Raw genomic sequence first — 15,481 nt, forward strand, 5'->3', positions numbered from 1 at the left:
AGCCTCCCTCCCCGCCGGCGGTGGGTTTAGTCCCACTGCACGACCAGGAAAGCCACAGATCACACAATGGCTGCAATTCCAGGTCACCAGAGCTTGTTTTCAATGAGCCCGGCCTGATTGTGAAATCCGGAGCGACAACCCCGCGCTGACTTCAGACCAGGCACACTCACTGCCTGGCGAAAGGCAGGGGCACGTCCCCAGGGACCCGCACCGTGCTGGGGCTGAGGGTGCTCCAACACCCATGGGGCAACCACTCAAAGGTTCATTTTCCCCCTTGTTTGGCTTCTAAACCCAAGCACATCAGCCGATGCCCTGGTGTGACAGCGGCGTGCCCCCACTGGAGAGAAAGGCAGAAAGGCAGCGTCCTGGCGGACCCCGTGGTGACGGAGGAGGCTGGCACGGGGCTGGAGGCCAGAACAGGGCGTGCTGGGATCGGAACAAGCACTGCCCGCAGCGAGGTGGGGAGGCTGCTGCCTCTGCTGCCCCCGCGCCGTGGGGCAGCGGCGTTTGACGGGCGCTTGCTGCGTGTTTATGGGCACATTGTGTCTCTGCACGGCGAGAGCACGGCTGAAATACAAAGGAGCTCTGAGGCTGGGGCAGCGGAGGCCTTGCCCTCCTCCGGCTCCCACCAAGCGCATGGTTCACATTAATTAAGAGTGTGATTAGCCGGTCACAGGCGGCTCTGCAGCTGGGAAGCCCTGGAGAGATCTGCCCCAGTTCTGCCGCCCCCCGTGGGGAGGGTTTCCAGGGATGCTGCAGCAGCGCACACAGAGGCTGCAGCAAAAGGAAAAGCTACCAGAGGGCACCTGTGCCAGCAGCACCCATCAGGAACAGCACACGTGGGACTGGGAGACTGGGCTGGCATGGCACGGCACAGCTTGGCACAGCTGCAGCACCATCAGTGCCCCAGCCCTGTGGCTTGCATGGCTGCAGGGCAGCTGGAAACACAGCAGGGTGTCCCACCAAGCTCCTCGTAGGTAACCCCGGCCCTGGTGACAGGCAGGAAAGTGGGAACGTGGCAGAAAAAAAGCAGATTGCAGGTGTCTGTGCTGACAGCTCCGTGCGGGGACTGAGGGCAGGTTTGTCATGTAGGATCAAACCAGTGCTTCGTGGTTTCCAGGGCGGGATGGAAAGAGCAGCTCGCATTTATCGGGAGCTCACAGAAAATTTAACCTATGCTAACTCCAAAACTGAGGAGATCACAAGCCCTCCCCTGGGAAGAGGCAGCACCCTTAGCCCTCGGTGGCTGGCAGAGCCACAGGGAGGGCGAAGCAGGGAGTAAAGCCCCACATAGCCCATGCAGGGGTGCGGGACCCCGGGGACAGCTCGGCACCAATGTCCCCTCCTGCCCAGCCCGCTGCCCTCCCTCCTTGCCACCTACCAGTGTGGGGGTCATGAGGCAGCAGCTTCTCGTCAGCTGGAGGGTCACTCCGTAGACATCCAGGACCCGCTCTGTTTTCAGCTGGTGCAAGAGGCAATCCAGGGAGATCAGCGTCCCCATTTGGCTCACGCCACCACTGCAAGGGACAAGGGGGGGTAACTGCAGGCACCAGGCCAAGAGGTGAGAGGCACCATGAGAAACACACAGCAGCTGGCTCTGGTGGGGCAGGGGGGGCTGTGAGCACTGATGTGGGTGGCAGGGAGCTCTGCACTGACCGGTGGTCCCAAAAGTGGCACTGAAGGAGCCTGGAGGCACAGCCCACCCTGCCCTGCCGAGCTGTGCATCCCTCATCTGGGTCAGCCCTGCTAACGTGTGGTCTACTGCTGTCCCTGGCCACAAGCAGAGGAGGTCAGGGCTGCTCCCAGGGTCCCAGCAGCCAGCCCAGGGGTGTCGTGGGCACCTCAGCCCAGGAGTGCCTGCTCCATCCATGCTTGCCCCTGGCCCAGCCCTGTTTGTCTTCCTTATCCTGTGTGCCTGGCTTCATGTGAGCTTCCCTGGCTCCTATGGACTCTCAAAATGCCCCAGAACGCTGAGGCTGGTGGGGGGCACAGACTTGCTGGTGGCTATGCCAAGGTGCTGTGGGTACCTGCTCCTAGGAGCTGCCAGGCCAGGCTGGATGGGGCTTGGGGGAGCCTGTGCTGGTGAGAGGGGTCCCTGCCCATGGCAGGGGGTCGGGCTGATCTGTAAGGTCCCTTCCAAAACGGTTCTACAATTCCATGTACCTGCAGTGCAGAAGGAGGGGAGCGGCTCTCTTGCGGCTGGGCGCGCACCGTCTGACTGCAGCGAGGAGCTCCGCCAGCCCCTGGGCATCTGGCTGCTTCGTGCTGCTCCACAGCGTGTACAGGAACTGCTGCACCTGCCTCTCCTTTCCTTTCTTCTCCTGGGGAGACACAAAGAGCTGACAGGGCTGTTGGGGACGGATGGGTGAGTTTGGAGGCAGAGGAGCCTGAGATATTCGATCCTTAGGCTGTCAGATGCTTTCTTGGACTTCTGTAACGCTGTCCTAGGAGTCCCCTCTGGGGCACTGCCCATCGCCTGCACCGTGGGTACTGTGCCCAGGGGAATTGTTCCCCTTCCCCTGACCTTTTGGTAAGGGGTGGGGAAGCCTCCACGGCCTCTCCCATGCATCTCCTGGCAGAAGTCCTTCTGCAGGCTGCAATCGAGACTCCCTCCTGCATTCACAGGCTGCTGGCACTCTGCTCCAGAAGCTCAGCCAAGTCTCCGCAGACCTGTCAGCCCCTGCCCCTCCAGACCCGTTGGCTAGCAGTGGGAAATGTCCCAGGCAGTGGGGAAGCCCCACAGAGGACACGTACGTGTTTCACTTTGAGCTGGGTACACCTCCATCCTGAGACAGGCTTCTCGGTGCCGCACTGGATGGTCAGCATCTTTGTGCAGAGGGAGTCTCCTTCCAGGGGCCAGCACGCGTCAGCTGGGACCTGTGCGCAAGAAGTTTGGCTTCGTGTTGGTGGTGGCCGTGCTTCAGACCAGTCACCATCTCAAGGAGCTGTGGTGGAGCTGGACTGGGACCTCCCCAAATATCCCTCCATGCCAGTTCATCCCCCAGCTGAAACCCAGAGGAGTTTTTGGAAAAAACAGTAGACAGCAGCCAGGTTCCCTGTTAGTACAGAGGTGTTTGGCAGTGGGACTCTGCTCAGCAAACGCTCTCCAGCTCAGCTGGACAGAGGCAGGAGCTGCTGTCCGTGGGTGCCCTGGGGATGCAGCTTTAACAGACCAAGGATCTGATGGTGGGCAGCAAAGAGCCTCCCTCCCGTGACAGGCTGTGGGAGCATTTTGAAAGAGGAAAAGTTCAGCATCAGCCACGCTGGCTCTGCAGTAGGCTTCAGGATAAAAGAAGCACCCCTTCAGAAAAGACAGCCCAAGTTTTGGAGCTCCTCTGGCTTCCAGCTCTGTTAAACAGGTCCCTGTTCTGCCAAGGAGCAGGCGGGCACGGTGTCTTACCTCCCCCTTCTCCTGCCACGGCAGAAGCGTTAGGATGGTGTGAACGTCCTGCTCCCACACCAGGGTCCAGAAGTCCTCCATGGTCAGCTTGTCAGGCCCCTGCACAGCCAGATAGTCTCTGCCGGAGCTGCAGCCCTGGGTGGGGAATGAGAACATCACTCTCCAGCTGGAGAAGGTGGCACAGGAACCTGGGCAGCCTGGGCAAATGAGGACCAGGAAAAGAAGGGAAGTTCAGCACGTCAGGGGGAAAGGGGAGAGGAGGAAGCTCCAAGGGAGGGAAATGGGGACAGCCCAAACTGGGCAGAGCCCCAGGAGGGAGGCAAGACTCATCCTCCATCCCCACAGACCCCTCTGGTCCATGAGGGCACCTCACACAGGGTCACAACAGCGGTGGGGAGCAGGGGAGGGGAGCACCGCCTGCTGCAGGGGGAGAACAACTCACCGGGATGCGCCACGCCTGCAGGAGACCCGAGAAAGGGCCCTGGTCCAGCAGGGAGAACTTCACCCTGGAGCGATCATCTGCAAGAGATGTGGGTGATGGAGGGAGCCAGGGCACCCTCATGCTCGCACAGCTCCTGCAAGCAGCCACACAGCTCCAGCCCCCTTGTTCGCCACCTCTCTGCCAAGATCCCCTCTCTGCCGTGCTCTTGTACAGCTTGCAGATGCTGGTCCTCAAAACACAGCCTCAGAGCTTCTCCTGGAACCACCGATCCTTTTCTATCCCAATTCCCTTCTCCAGGCAGGTGCATGCAGTGCATGCAGCTTGTCCAGTGGAGATCTGCACATCTCTAAGGATGGAGATGCTGCAGACACTCTGGGCCCCTGCTCCAGTTTTTGGCCATCTTCATGGGATTTTTTTCCCTTGTACTGAGCTGGAATATCCCGTGTCTTCCAAATTATCCCTGTTGCTTTTTGTCCTTCCATGGAGCACCTGGAGGGACTGCATCTTCTCTGTGCCCTCCCAGCAGGCAAGTGAAGGCAGCAATGTGATCTCCCCTTTGCTTTCTCTCCTCAAGGCTGAACAACCTCCTCCCCAACCTCAGTCCCATACAACACATGCTCCATCCCCCAGCCACCTCGGTAGCCGTCTGGTGGACCCACTCCAGAGTGTCAGAAAGCTTTTTTGCACTGTGAGGCATGGCGAGAGGGTGCAAGGAGTCACAGCACTTACATGGCAGGATGCTGGCTGAGGGCCGCGTCTGCTGGTTGCCTGAAGATGGTGTTGCAGAGCTGGCTTCCTCCTTGACAACCTCCAGGAGGGTCTGAGTGAAAGAGAGAGGTGGAAGCGGTGAGCAGAAGAGGTTCAGGAAGATCTGGGGACTCCTGAGAGTGCCCAGCCTCAGCAGCAGGGTGCTTATAGCTGCCCACGCAGAGGCAGGTAAGCTATGGGACCACCCAGCCAAGGCTCAGTGGGGTGGGCTGCCAGGTCTGCTCCAAGCTGTCTGCATCTCTCTGTAGGTCCCTACCGTGTGTAGGGGCAGGGAAGGAGGGGTCATGGATGGATCCTGCTCGGTGCAGGACATGTGAGGGGGCTGGGGACTCAGTGCCGTGGAGAGGGGAACATTGCCAGGAGAGCCAGGCACAGGAAAACTGGGGTACGGGACCCACTGAGGAGGGATTTTTAGGGTGTCCCCCAATCTGAGCAGCTGTTAATGTTCCCCAGTCCCCCACAGCATTTGTGGCCGTGGCAGGGCTCCACACCCAGGACAGTGCTCACCTCGTACTCCCTCAGGAAGCCCATGTTGGACTTGGCTGCATTCTGGGCATAGTGCTGTGCAAAGCTTTTCAGTGGGATGGGGCAGGACCTGGGGAGAGAAACTGGTGGTAAGGGGGAGGCTGAACAAGTGCAGAATTAGCCAGGCTGTGTCTGCAGGAGCTGGGCAGGGCTGCGGGCAGACCTCCACCCCTCTTGTGGCTCTCCAGCCCCTTTCTGATGGGTCTCAGCTGTAGCACAGCCCAGAGCCCATTGCCAAGACGCAGCATAGGCAAGGGCATCCTCTTTTGAATGAGGTAGGAGAGAATTTGGCCATACAGATAAATAGGTCACCTCCAGAAGTAGGCTCAGAAACAGGGTAGGGGGGCAAAGCCTTGACCTGCTCCCACCCCCGGGAGCTCTGCAGCTTTTTGGCACAGCCCCTGAGACTGACACTGGGGGGAAGGAGGACGTGGTCCCCCAAGCCCTCACAGTGTGCCCTGTGCCCCACACTGCTCTAGACTGGGTTCCCTGTGTTGCAAGGAGCAACCAGCCCCAGGCTGACCTCCCTCAAAATGCTGGTGGGGACGGCTGGTGGGGCGCCCCTGCCCTTCTGTCCTGGGATCAAGGCCCAGACTGAGCTCAGGTCCCAGCTTGCTGCCTGGAGGGGCTGTGGGTTAGGGGTTGGGGGGGAAGGGGCAGGTGAAATGCAGCAAGCCCTTACGTCTCTGTCCCTGATAAACCCAGGAGTGGTTCCTCCAAGATCTTGTCCAGGATACAGCTGTGCAGGAAAATATACTGGGACTGGAAGACAAAGGCAGAGAACAATGTAGAGCAATCCTGCACCGTGCAGACAGCATGAAGGGGGGTATGGTACCCAGTGGGCAGGGTACGTCCCACTGCAGCTGTGGGTCTGGCAAGCCAAGAAGCTGCTGGAGATCCCCACAGAAGGGCAATTTCCACTCCAGCTGAGCTGGCCCTGGGAGATATCACTGCTTTGAGCAGCACCACGACACAGCCACAGGCTGGGGACCAGTTGGGGTGCTGGGACCAGTCCACCAGCACATCTGTCTGCCAGCCCTGATGGCTTTTATGCCACAAAGCAGTGGGCCTGGGGGAAGAGAGAGAGCAGAGCTCTTACCAGCGTCTGAATCATCTGGTAGCGGTTCATCCGCAAGGTGTAAACCACACCAAAGGTGTCCACCACCTTCTCCTGCTTCATCTGCTGCAGCAGCCGGTCCAAGGCGATGAAGGTACCGCTGCGGCCCACCCCAGCACTGGGAGCACAGACAGCAAGGCTTAAGCATCGCCTGACCCTGCGGCTGATGAGCTCCCCCCCAGCACTAGGCATGTCTCACCCTGGGGGCACCAGCAATGACTGAGGGGCTGGGGGGCCATTGGGACTGCCCTGGGAGTGCTGAGCATCCCCTGGGAATCACAGAATCGTGGAATGGTTGGGTTGGAAGGGACCTTAAAGCTCAACTAATTACACCTGCCCCCAGCCCTCCCTGATAAAGAGTCCCTCTCCAAACCAGACTGGATGACAGGCTGCCCGCAGCCCTGCCATCCCTGGTGCCCAAGCAAAGAGACTTTCTGCAGCCCGTGCATGCCCTGGGTGCTGCCTTCCCTCCCACCTCGTGCACCAGGAGGTCCCTGGTCCCCCCCTGCTGTCCCCGCAGTGCTGCTCCTTGCCTGCAGTGCACGAGGGTTGGCCCCGCGTCCTTGGCGCTCTGGATGCGCTCCCGGACCAGCTCCCTGAAGGTCATAATGGATGTCGTGGACTCTGGGATGCCGTGGTCGGGCCAGGCTGTGTAGTGCAGGTGGGACACGTGCCGCTCTGCCCGGAGGCCCTCCTGAAAAAGGGTCGATGACACGGATCATCAGCATGCACCCCGCAGCCCCAGGAGCACCCACGGACCCCAGCTCATGTATGGGGACAGCCCACATCACGTCCACCCCGCTGTCTGGTGGCTTCTGCTGCCCTGTCCTGTCCCCACAGCTCCCTGACGTGGTGAGGCGTGTGGAGGTGGCAGGGAGCAGAGCTGCCTTCCCCTGCCCTGAAACACATCCTTGAAGCTGCAGGCCAAGTCCCATAGCAGGGACATCAGGGCAGTGGGAACGAGGGAGCAAGGGCGGGCAGGAGGCACGATGCACGTTGGATACATCCGTGTCACTGAGCCTGAGGTGGCACATTGCTCCCCAGAGGGGCTCGGTCTTCTTTGAACCCCGTTACTGGCATAGAAAGGAGATTTTGCCACCACCACTGAGGCGAAACCCCGCTGCATCCCGTGCAGACCAACAGCCCTCGATGGGGTCCCGGGTCCTTACTCACGTGCCACAGCTTGAACTCACGCATGGTCCACTCGTCCGAGCTGCTCTGCGCCAGCAGGTGGACCCGCACCTGCCCGTAGGAGACCGGGGCGGATTCGGATGGCCAGTAATGATCACAGAGGACCTAGGGCACAGGTAGGACAGGGTCACAGTGAGGCTTAGCCTGCCCAACAGGGTGACATAGCATCTCCAGGTGTGTGGGGAGCTGGGGCAGATCTGTTGGAGAAAACAGGGGGTTGCTCCTCGCACCGGGAGCTTTGCACTGCTCTCCCCCACCTCCCCTTGGCTCCTACTGAGGAAAGGACCTGTGCAGGTCTTATCACTCGGCTGAGTGTGGTGGTGCACACCTACCCGCCCGTTCTCCATGCACACTGTCAGCATGATGATGTTGCAGACGTTCTGCTCCCACACCAGCCTCCAGAAGTCCTCTATTGTTTTTTTCAGGGGCCCCTGGGTGGCAATGAACTCCTGCTGGGATGTGTAGCCCTGAACAAGAGCCAAAGAGGAGGAGTTGGCAAGTTCCCTGGGACCGAGTCAGTCCTTAATCTGCCTTTGTTGTAGATGGAGAGATGCCCTCAGCCCGTGTGAGCACAGCTTCCTGGGCAGCTGACTTCAGCAGAAGCTTCAGAAGAAGCTGACTGCACAGGAAACGTGCTGCCCAGCACGTGCTCTACTTCTTTGGAATAGGGACGTGACCCCCCGCTTCCCTCCAAGCAGTTCCTCGTTCAGCCTAACCAGGGAAAGACAAATCTGGGTTTTCCTTGAGCTCTTCAGACAGTGCTGGAGGTAGGGTGAGCATGCGAGGCCCCAGGCTTCTCTGCCTTTGTCCCGTTGGCACACGCATGCCCCGCGGATTCCCACAGCATGCTGCGTGCCCTGCCTGTTACCTGGGGAAAGCTCCCGGGTGGGGGATGCTGGCACAGCTCCGGGGTTGTTCAAATGCAGCTGCACAGACCAGAAGGAGAAAGAGCAGACAGACAGACGGGGCAGTAAGCTGGGAGAGGATGGAAAGAGGACAGTGCTCAAGAAGAAGGAAGAAAGCCTTGCCAGTCTCCCCACACTCGCTCACTCTGCGTTCACAGCACTTTGCCATCAAATGCTCGCCATCAACCTCTGCTAGAGGGCAACCATGAATCTCTGCCCGACCCCAACACCTCGCCAGTCTGCCAGCTGTGGTTCCAGTGGCTCTTGTCCACCGGCCCTCACAGCCTCAGTCCGGGCTGGGTTCTCTGATGGTGCCCTGAGGCCGTGCCTCTACGTGGGTAAGGCAAGCGGGCACTCACAGGCACGAAGTTGGCATTGATGTAGTCCGTGTGCGGATCCTCCCCCAGCTGGCTCAACTTGACCCGAGAGTGATCATCTGAAAGAGAGCACACACGTCTGAGACCCCTGGCAGCCCTTCACAGCTGCAATTTCATCTGGTTTACACCCCATGAGAAGCCCCAGCAGCTCCTCCAGCCCCATGTATGGACCCAGCAGCAGGGCTCTGTGCTCTGCCGGTCGCTCTCCTCCCCAGGGAGCAGCTATCACGGCACTCCCCCAAGCTCTGGGACATGCACGGTTTCCCCGTGGTGCCCAACTGGGACCCGTCCCTGAGCGGGGCTCACCCCTGGGGGCAGGAGGCAGCACTTACAGGGCAGCACGTGCGGGTATCTGTTCTTGGAGACGTTGGCTGGCAGCTCGGCCTCCACCTTGGGCTGCTCCTTCCCAACTTCTTTCAGCTCCTGTGGCACGGAGTTAGTCAGGCAGAGCAAGTCAGAGCTCACAGATATTGGCATTAGGGAAGCTAGCCTGAGATGAATCTCACGACCTGACCCTGTGGCTCTGACAGTGCCCCTCAGAATCCTTTTGGCTGCAGGCTCTTTTCCCAAACCCTCCAGGTGGATCTCATTGCAATACTGCTCCACCGCCTTGCCTCCAGCCCAGGTCTGGGGCCCTGAGCTTTGCACACCAGCAGCTATGGGCCATGCTCGTTCACCTCATGTCACAGACAACATGTATTTCTACCAAAACTTGAACAAACCATGTTTTCAGGAAGGGAATTGCCTGATCACTTGGTCCATCCAGCCTTTGGCTTCCAGGACTGCCCAGCGGAGTGGCCAGGGAGGTGGTTTACTGTTCCTGCACCCAACGGCCAGGACACAACATCTTCCTTTGAGCCAGGCTGGATTTGAAAGAGCTATCTAGGGGGGAAATTAAGTCCCATCTCTAGCAGGAGTCTCCGCTCACCTCAAACTCCTGGAAAAAAGCGTGGTTACCACTTGCTGTCTTCATCTCATAGTACTGCTTGAAGTTCTGTATGGGAATTGGCCGGTGGACATTTCTGCATGAAATGAAGTCCAGAGGAAAACTTGCCTTAGCTTTTGGGAGGTCTGGCAGGCCAGCCACGCAGCCAGAGAGACAGCCCAGCCTCGAGACCTGCGGTACCTGGATGCACACACAGGGGGTGGTTTATAGCCCACAGCACTGCCCAGGGAAACGAGTCCAACAGAGCAGTGCTCAGACACGGGGAGGGATTTCAGGTTGGTGAGGATATTCTCCTACTGCAGAAGCCTTGCAGAGGAGGTGGCAATACGTTTCCACTTGCATTGGAGTGGAATGGAGATGGGCAATAAATGATGGACATGGGAAAGCCTGGGCTTTAAAAAGTAATGGGAAGGAGAGGACACACAGCTTGTTTTTTCCTGAGTCAAAGCATGAGAAAGGAAGTAGGTGAAGGGATCTGGCGCCTGCCTTGTGAGCAGAGAGGGAAGAGTCCTGCCGGTAGCACTCACCTCAAGCTGTAGGTCACCATTTCCTGGGGCAGGCTGTTCTTCTGTGTTCTGGAAGCAAAACATGGGAGTTGTTACTCTTCCCTGCAGCGCAGGGGCTGATCCTGCAAGCGTACTGTGTGCTGCTGGCTCTTGGAGCACCTGTGAGCAGGAGGCTCACATCAGCTCCCCTCTGCCTGCTGCTTTTGCTTTCTGTCTCTCAGGCCCAGCTCCAGCTGGTGGGTGTCCTGGTTTCCCCAAAGCTCCTTTTACACCCTCTCACTGCTCTTCCTCCTGGCCTGGCATTTAAGGCTGGGTTTTGCTGAGATTCCCAGCCTGCACCCACTGGGTAAGAGATGGCTCATCCTCACCTCCTTGCCCTGAGCTGCTTCCAGTAGACCAGAGCAAAAATGGCTGTGAGTGTCAAGAGAAATCCCACGACGATTCCAGCTATCACTGGCATTGGGAGCGGAGTTGCATCCACACCTTGAGCAGCTGGAATCAAAAAGAGAAAAGATGGACAGAAATATGAGCCAGCGAATGACTACATTTACACATTATTATATTTACTACAGCCCATGAGCTCCCTCTGGCTTGCCATTAGCTGGTTGTAAATTCTCTCCAACCTGCACAGCCTGGTAGGGAAGAGGACAGAGCAGCGGTGAGATAATGTACCCATCTTACCTGAAAAGGTGGTGAATGACACTGCAGGGGCCACTGGGTCGTACTTGGTGAAGGCAGCGATGCTGAACCTAGGGCAAAGCAGAGTTGTGCATCAGGGGCAGCCAGCAGCAGTAAGGGCCAGCTGCCTCTGCGTTGGACGAGGCTGGTTTTCTGGAATGGGATTTAGGGGATGTATTGAAATGGTCTTTCCTCCCTTTTCTGCCTCGTGCACAAGTCTGTTACACTTGGGAGAATGTCAGAAAATGTCAGAAAATGCAGACGGAACAGCTCTCCACCGAGGTGCTACCTGCAGGCAGGCAGAGAGCTGTGCTCGCTTAGCAGGCAGAAAGGGAAAGTCAGCAGCAGGTGGGGAGGGTGGAGGTGGGCTGAGTCGCTGTCTCAGCTCACGCCAACCCATTAATTCCTGGAGAGATGAGCCCGGTGACTTTGAAACAGGGGCACCTCAGCTGGTGGGGCTGACCCAGACCACACAGAGCACAGAGCTGGAGCTGGCTGGGGCCTCCTGCTCCCAGTGGAGATCTGCCCTACAGCCTCCTCCTCCGAGCAGTGCACACACCAAGCCTCACAGCGCCCTGCAGAGCTGAATTTCTTCTCCTCCCAGTGTATAACCTGGAAGGGCAGGTCCTCTGGTGCCCTAAATGCAAAGTAGGGCTTCCAAATGTAGCTTTGTATTTTAGCAGCCTGGAGTTTGCAGAGCCCAGGGTGAGCTCCCTCTGGCAGCATCCCAGACCTGGCTTCTGGGAGCAAAGATCTCTTTGGAAACTGGGCCTGCAGATGTCGTGCTATGAGATAAGGGTTTCTGGATAAATAACTCACTGAAAGATAGGAAAGAAGGGTTGGCTTTCAGAGCAGAAACGGGCAGCCACTGGTATCTGCTTTTCACCACACTGCTGATGATTAACTGGTAAAACAATAGGGAGGATAGATGTTATTTAGGGAAGCCAAAATGAAAGTGATGGTTAGTACATGTCATTCAATGACAGTAGGTGGTGTAATGACACCGTGACAGAGCTGCTCCCTTCCCGAAAGCGGATGTTGGAGGGAAAATGGCAACTGGGCAGCGTGACGGTGGATATACACACAGGCTGGGACAGTGTTTGGGGGCAGAGGGGATTCCTGCTGTGTTTGTGCTGCTGTTAAACTACCCTCGAGGCTGCTGGCAGCTATCAGATGGGGGCTTGGTCTGAGCTCAGCAGTGCTGGCTGGAGCAGAAAGCCAGACCCGAGGCTGCAGGGGTTAAGCAGCAAGGTTTGCTGAGCCATGCCTGAGGGTGAGTGGGCAGGAACAATAGCAAGAAGGAAGAATAGATGGGCAATCAATCTCAAACCTTCTCAATCAATTGGACTCTCCCATGCCTGCTCTGGGGTGCAATACCTCAACACCTGCATGGGCACAGGATGGGAACGCAGGATCATTCCATTATCCTGCCAGGCATGATAATGTGTTGCCTCAAGAGAGCTGAGAACAGCTGTTAGCTCTTGACATCCTGCTGTGGGTGGGATTTCCAAGGGAATGGCTGTCTTGAAAATCCCTTTTGTTCTCTGCCACCCACCTGACTCAGCCCTGCGCTGACAGCGACCTTTATTCTTTGCCAGTGCTGGCCCAAACAGGGCACTTGAGTCCCTGTTTGGTAACACGTGTACATCTCAAATGGCTCCAATTTACTCTTTTTTTTTTTTTTTTTTTTTTGTGTGTGTGTGTGTGTGTGTGTAAGCATGAAGTCTGCACATAGCAGAAGTAGAAAGAGAATCAGAAGAAAATAAGGAAGGCAGGAGAGCCAGAAGGTCCAAACCTGGCACCAGGGACCTGGACTCCACTCCCCCCAAACTTAAGGGCAGATCTAAGCCTCCACATTTTACTCATATGAGAAACCGAGGCTCTCTTGTCATGCACACACTCTCACAAGTTATTCCTCTCTCTTTTCCCAAAGCTCTGAGATTTCTATCATTATTCAGCCATCCTTGCTATATGCTCCTTTAAATTGGAGAGGGACAATCTTCCAGATTTCTGGAGGATGCTTTGTCAGGAGCGCCTGGAGATATGGCCCCTATTAACAACGGGCTGCCTAAAGAAATGACTCTTTGTTTGCAGAAGAAATCTTGTTTTACCAGCAAATATTTTAAAGGAGCCCTATAATAAAATATGTATGCTCGTGCATTCATGCTGCTGTATTTTATTTACTGTCGAATAAGACTGTGAATTTATGGACCTTGTGATCTGTGTGTGTGCATGCCTCGTGAGGAATTTGAACCTTAGGCTGTGCACTTTGCAACCCTCAACCTTTGGGACCCCAGCTGTGTAGGCACCATTTGAACTAATGTCCCCACTCCCTGTGTGCGTGTGGGCTCTGGGTCACATCCAAGTACCAGCACCCATTTCCAGTCTTAACCTCGAGGTGGACAACCATCCAGCTCCCAAGAAAACCTACACAGCCCTTGTCAGCCTCGACTTTTGTTTCTTCTCTCCCTCTCCTTGCCCACTTCCACCAACATCCTCCGATGTGTCAGCCCTTGCATCCCTCAAATGCTGCTTGGAGGAGCAAACCTCAGGCTCTGCCCCTGGGGGTTTGCAGAGTACGTGGGTGAGGTGAGAGCGAGGGTGCTGCTGGCACCTTGCAGGGGTCTTGTGGGGTCCCTTCTGTCCTGCAGCCCCTCAGGAGGGAGGCTGGCATCTCTCACCTGTACTGCTCGTTGGCTTTCAGCTTCCCGTTGCAGGTTGCCCTGGACTGGCCACAGTCTTCTGTTCCCACTGGCACTCGCCAGGTTTCAGGGGATCTCCTGGAGCTCGGGTGGAAGGGATTGGGGATTAGCACAGCCAGGTAGGAGTCCTCCGTCCCGTAGTAGTGGTCATACCAGGTGCTGGACATGGTTTCCTGGGTGGGCCTCAGCACTGAAGGGGAACATACAAGAGGACAGAGGTAACATGGACGTGGTGTGCAGAGGACTCACTGCCCTCTTGCTGGGGAGCCACTGCAGCTCCAAACGCACAGGGACACTTACGTGAATCATTAGTGGTAGCAACAACACCATAGTACTCGATTTGGCCATTCTCCTCGCTGAACAGGTCGGATGAAATGACGACTGTGGAGCTGGCCTCGACCTGGAAGACGTCTGCTCGCAGGGGTGGTGGCAGGGCTGGAAGAGGAAGCAGAAAGCACAGCCTGTTAGGGTGCCCTGCTCCCACAGACCGATTGCTCAACATGTGGCAGCTCCCGGCATCACCACCCAGTGCCCTGACCCTCAGCAGTGCAAGGCACGCAGGGCTCAGAGATGTCTGAAGAAGTCCCCAGGTCTAATTATCAACACCCACCGTCCTCTCCTGGGGTCTGTGGCAAGGCTGTGGAAAAGAAGGGCACTCACCCTCCACTGTTGTGTTGCAGAGCAAAGGCACAGCCCGGCTCCTCACGGCATTCATGCCCACTGTGCTGATGATGATTCGGTACAAGGAGTCTGGGTCCAGCCCCTCCAGCCTGGCTGTGCTCGTAGGAACGCTCACGATGTACTTGGAGGCAGGGGGTCTGTCGGAGAGTTTCTCTGTCACCACCTCATAAGCCTCCACGTCTCCCAGAGAGCTGGTCCAGTTCAAAAAAAGGCTCCTGGACTCCGGTAGGCATTGCACGTCCTCCACTGGGTTTGGCTCTGCGAAGGAGACAGCCCTGGATATGGCAGGCCCTAAATGTACCAGGCCAGAGAAAACCCAGCCCCAGCGCAGGTGTCACCATCACAGTCCCGTGCTGCCAGTCCCTGGGTCAGTGGGAGAGCTCAAAGTGTTTGGATAACGCTCTCAGACATGGTCTGATTTTTTGGGTGGTCCTCTGGGGACCCATGAGTTGGACTGGATGATCCTGGTGGGTCCAACTCTGGATATGATCCGATGACATCTGTGGCTTGGGAAACTTCTGTGCCAAGGGCCACAGGACAAGATGAGTGGGTCAGGGCCTGAGCAGGAGATGGCTTTTAAGAGAAGCAGTTCAATGGACCTCTCTGCAGAGTCTGCTTTGCTTTACCAGTAGCCAGGCCACCAGATTATGGGAAGTGGTGGTGTTTAGGGAGCTGATGGCTTCTGAAGGGTCACCTTGCTGCTATCCTGTACCTCCCACCAGGAAAACTTGCACCCTGCTGCTGAACCCCAAGGGTTGATTCAGCCTCAAGCCCTCCCCAGGCATTTCTCAGCCCTCCCGGCCCCAAAGCAGTGCATACGAACCCATTGGCACCGCCAAGGGCTTGGTGCTGCTCCAGTAGGGCCCGGCCACGCAGCTCAAGGAGACGGAGTAGTTCCTCCCTGGCACCAGCCCCTGCAAGAGGTGCTGGACTTGTCCTTTGGCAAGAGCGTGCCGTGAGGGCAGCGAGCCATTCCTGGGGTCCCGCAGCCACAGCTGGCAGTCATCCTGCTGGCCAGGGACACTGTCCCAGGAGATGAGCATCGTGTTGTTCCCTTCCGCCACCGCAGAGAGGTTTTTGGGAACCGAAGGGACTGCAAGGAAAACCACAGCGGGGGAGAGTTACTGGGATGCTTGGCCCTCTCTTCCATGTGCAGAAGCACAAGCAGAAGATGGGAAATATGCAGGGAAGCTTTGTGTGCTAACACAAAGTGATAACACCTGCAGCTGCTGGCTGCCACTAC

General features: G+C 57.3%; 1 protein-coding gene across 2 annotated transcripts in view; it reads right to left on the minus strand.

Annotated features, from left to right (window-relative positions):
* Window positions 1-15,481, minus strand: part of LOC101801831 (receptor-type tyrosine-protein phosphatase V) — a 36,521-nt gene that overhangs the window by 1,434 nt on the left and 19,606 nt on the right. Inside the window, exons 18-39 of one of the 2 annotated variants that reach the window (XM_027444686.3) lie at window positions 15,062-15,331; window positions 14,218-14,496; window positions 13,858-13,992; window positions 13,537-13,747; window positions 10,859-10,926; window positions 10,546-10,669; window positions 10,199-10,246; window positions 9,654-9,747; window positions 9,058-9,148; window positions 8,708-8,784; window positions 7,776-7,910; window positions 7,426-7,548; window positions 6,786-6,946; window positions 6,235-6,370; window positions 5,818-5,897; window positions 5,118-5,205; window positions 4,572-4,662; window positions 3,843-3,919; window positions 3,401-3,535; window positions 2,755-2,877; window positions 2,164-2,321; window positions 1,382-1,517 (exon numbers count right to left, since the gene is read on the minus strand). In XM_027444686.3, coding sequence (XP_027300487.3) covers window positions 1,382-1,517; window positions 2,164-2,321; window positions 2,755-2,877; window positions 3,401-3,535; window positions 3,843-3,919; window positions 4,572-4,662; window positions 5,118-5,205; window positions 5,818-5,897; window positions 6,235-6,370; window positions 6,786-6,946; window positions 7,426-7,548; window positions 7,776-7,910; window positions 8,708-8,784; window positions 9,058-9,148; window positions 9,654-9,747; window positions 10,199-10,246; window positions 10,546-10,669; window positions 10,859-10,926; window positions 13,537-13,747; window positions 13,858-13,992; window positions 14,218-14,496; window positions 15,062-15,331 — 2,840 coding nt within the window. Of the gene's footprint in view, window positions 1-1,381; window positions 1,518-2,163; window positions 2,322-2,754; window positions 2,878-3,400; window positions 3,536-3,842; window positions 3,920-4,571; window positions 4,663-5,117; window positions 5,206-5,817; window positions 5,898-6,234; window positions 6,371-6,785; window positions 6,947-7,425; window positions 7,549-7,775; window positions 7,911-8,311; window positions 8,419-8,707; window positions 8,785-9,057; window positions 9,149-9,653; window positions 9,748-10,198; window positions 10,247-10,545; window positions 10,670-10,858; window positions 10,927-13,536; window positions 13,748-13,857; window positions 13,993-14,217; window positions 14,497-15,061; window positions 15,332-15,481 lie in introns of those variants that run through there. The other variant, XR_005261088.2, reaches the window with a different exon arrangement.

This window comes from Anas platyrhynchos, chromosome 27 (assembly GCF_047663525.1).
Source record: "Anas platyrhynchos isolate ZD024472 breed Pekin duck chromosome 27, IASCAAS_PekinDuck_T2T, whole genome shotgun sequence".
In the NCBI taxonomy this organism is placed as follows: Eukaryota; Metazoa; Chordata; class Aves; order Anseriformes; family Anatidae; genus Anas; species Anas platyrhynchos.